The sequence below is a fragment of the Trichechus manatus genome, unplaced genomic scaffold (genome assembly GCF_000243295.1).
Source record: "Trichechus manatus latirostris isolate Lorelei unplaced genomic scaffold, TriManLat1.0 scaffold00161, whole genome shotgun sequence".
NCBI lineage: Eukaryota > Metazoa > Chordata > Mammalia > Sirenia > Trichechidae > Trichechus > Trichechus manatus.
In genome coordinates, this window is record NW_004444097.1 from 5,884,172 (window position 1) to 5,885,493 (window position 1,322).

Sequence of the window (1,322 nt, forward strand, 5' to 3'; positions counted from 1 at the left end):
GGTCATGAGATAAGATTGAGTTATGCTGTTAATCTCTCCAACAGCTGAGGCTCTCCTGAGTCTAGGAGATGCCTCCTCTTACCATGAGATGTAAAATGGGACAAGCGAGGAGAGCTGTCAGATTACAAACTAAGAAATCTGAATCAAGTAACACCAGAAATGTGGTAATGCGTTGACATTTTTACTCTTTTTTAAAGAAAAGAGAAAGGAAGAGATGTGGTGGTACTGGCAGCAGTGTAAAGGCAGAAGAGGTCAGGGTGATAATGGCAGCGGTGGTGGGAGTGGAAGAGGTGGTGACTATGGAGATGGTGGTATTGGTGACTGGTGTCCATCATGGTAGAGGTGGTGGTAATAATGGCGATGGCAGTGGCAGTGATGGTAGTGGTGTGAGTGACATGGGGGAAACTCCAAGGCAAACAGGAGACTTGCCCAAGTAAGGGTTTGGCTACTTAAACTCTATGCCATAGTTTGGTAGCATTTTCCAAATGGAGGCACCTGCAAGACGCCTCCTCCCTGGCTGCTGGGGTGGTGGTGCAGAAAGTGCTCTGGGAGTCCCAGCATTTTCGCTAGCCAGTCCATAACATTCATCTCCAGCTCTGTGCACACAGGGCTGGAAGCCTGAAAGAGGGAAAGGAAAGTCATCAGGATATCCCAGGGCCACCAAGATGCCCCGTTTATCCCCAGAGACACATTCATCTCTGCTCTGGTCCTCCCCAGCCCTAATGGTATCAGTGGGATCTTATCATCTTCCAGGAGAAGGGGTCAAGGTCAGGATCTGTGCCCAACTCCCACCTCATCTTCTGCCAAACCAAAAGAGGGAAATAATTTGGGGCTTTGGATTCATGCCACCCTCACTGAGGTGGGTTACCTTATGACTACAGGGCTCTATAGAGAAATAATGCTAGAAATGATTGACTTGGATTTGGCTCCCCAAGTCCCTAACATATCTAGCTGAGAAGCACTCTAAAGCCTAGGCGGCAGTTTTAAGACTAAGAAAGCACTTCTTCCTGGAAAAGACAGTAACCTCCTCCCTTACACACACACACCCCCAATGATATTTTAGACTTAAAATAAAAAGATGTTCTAGGAGGTTATTGGCACAATTTAAAACTGATTGGTGCTTATAGGGTTATTAAGGGAGGTTTGAGAGCATAACCCTAATCTTTCAAAGACAAGAGTATAGGGGAAGTTGGGATCAACCAGGCATGGAATTGCACTAGGTTGGGTCCCAGATTTTGGCAATAGACAGATCTCAGTTCAAATCTCAACTCTGTGTCTAGGTGTGGTATGATCTTGGGGAGATAAGTTACTTAAGCCTCAAT

General features: G+C 46.3%; 1 protein-coding gene across 1 annotated transcript in view; it reads right to left on the reverse strand.

Annotated features, from left to right (window-relative positions):
* Positions 1-612, reverse strand: part of HDC (histidine decarboxylase) — a 17,554-nt gene extending 16,942 nt beyond the window's left edge. The window contains exon 1 of the mRNA XM_023740666.1: positions 496-612. Within this exon, the coding sequence (XP_023596434.1) occupies positions 496-588 (93 nt within the window). The 5' untranslated portion in view covers positions 589-612. The remainder of the gene's footprint in view (positions 1-495) is intronic.
* Positions 613-1,322: the final 710 nt, after the last annotated feature.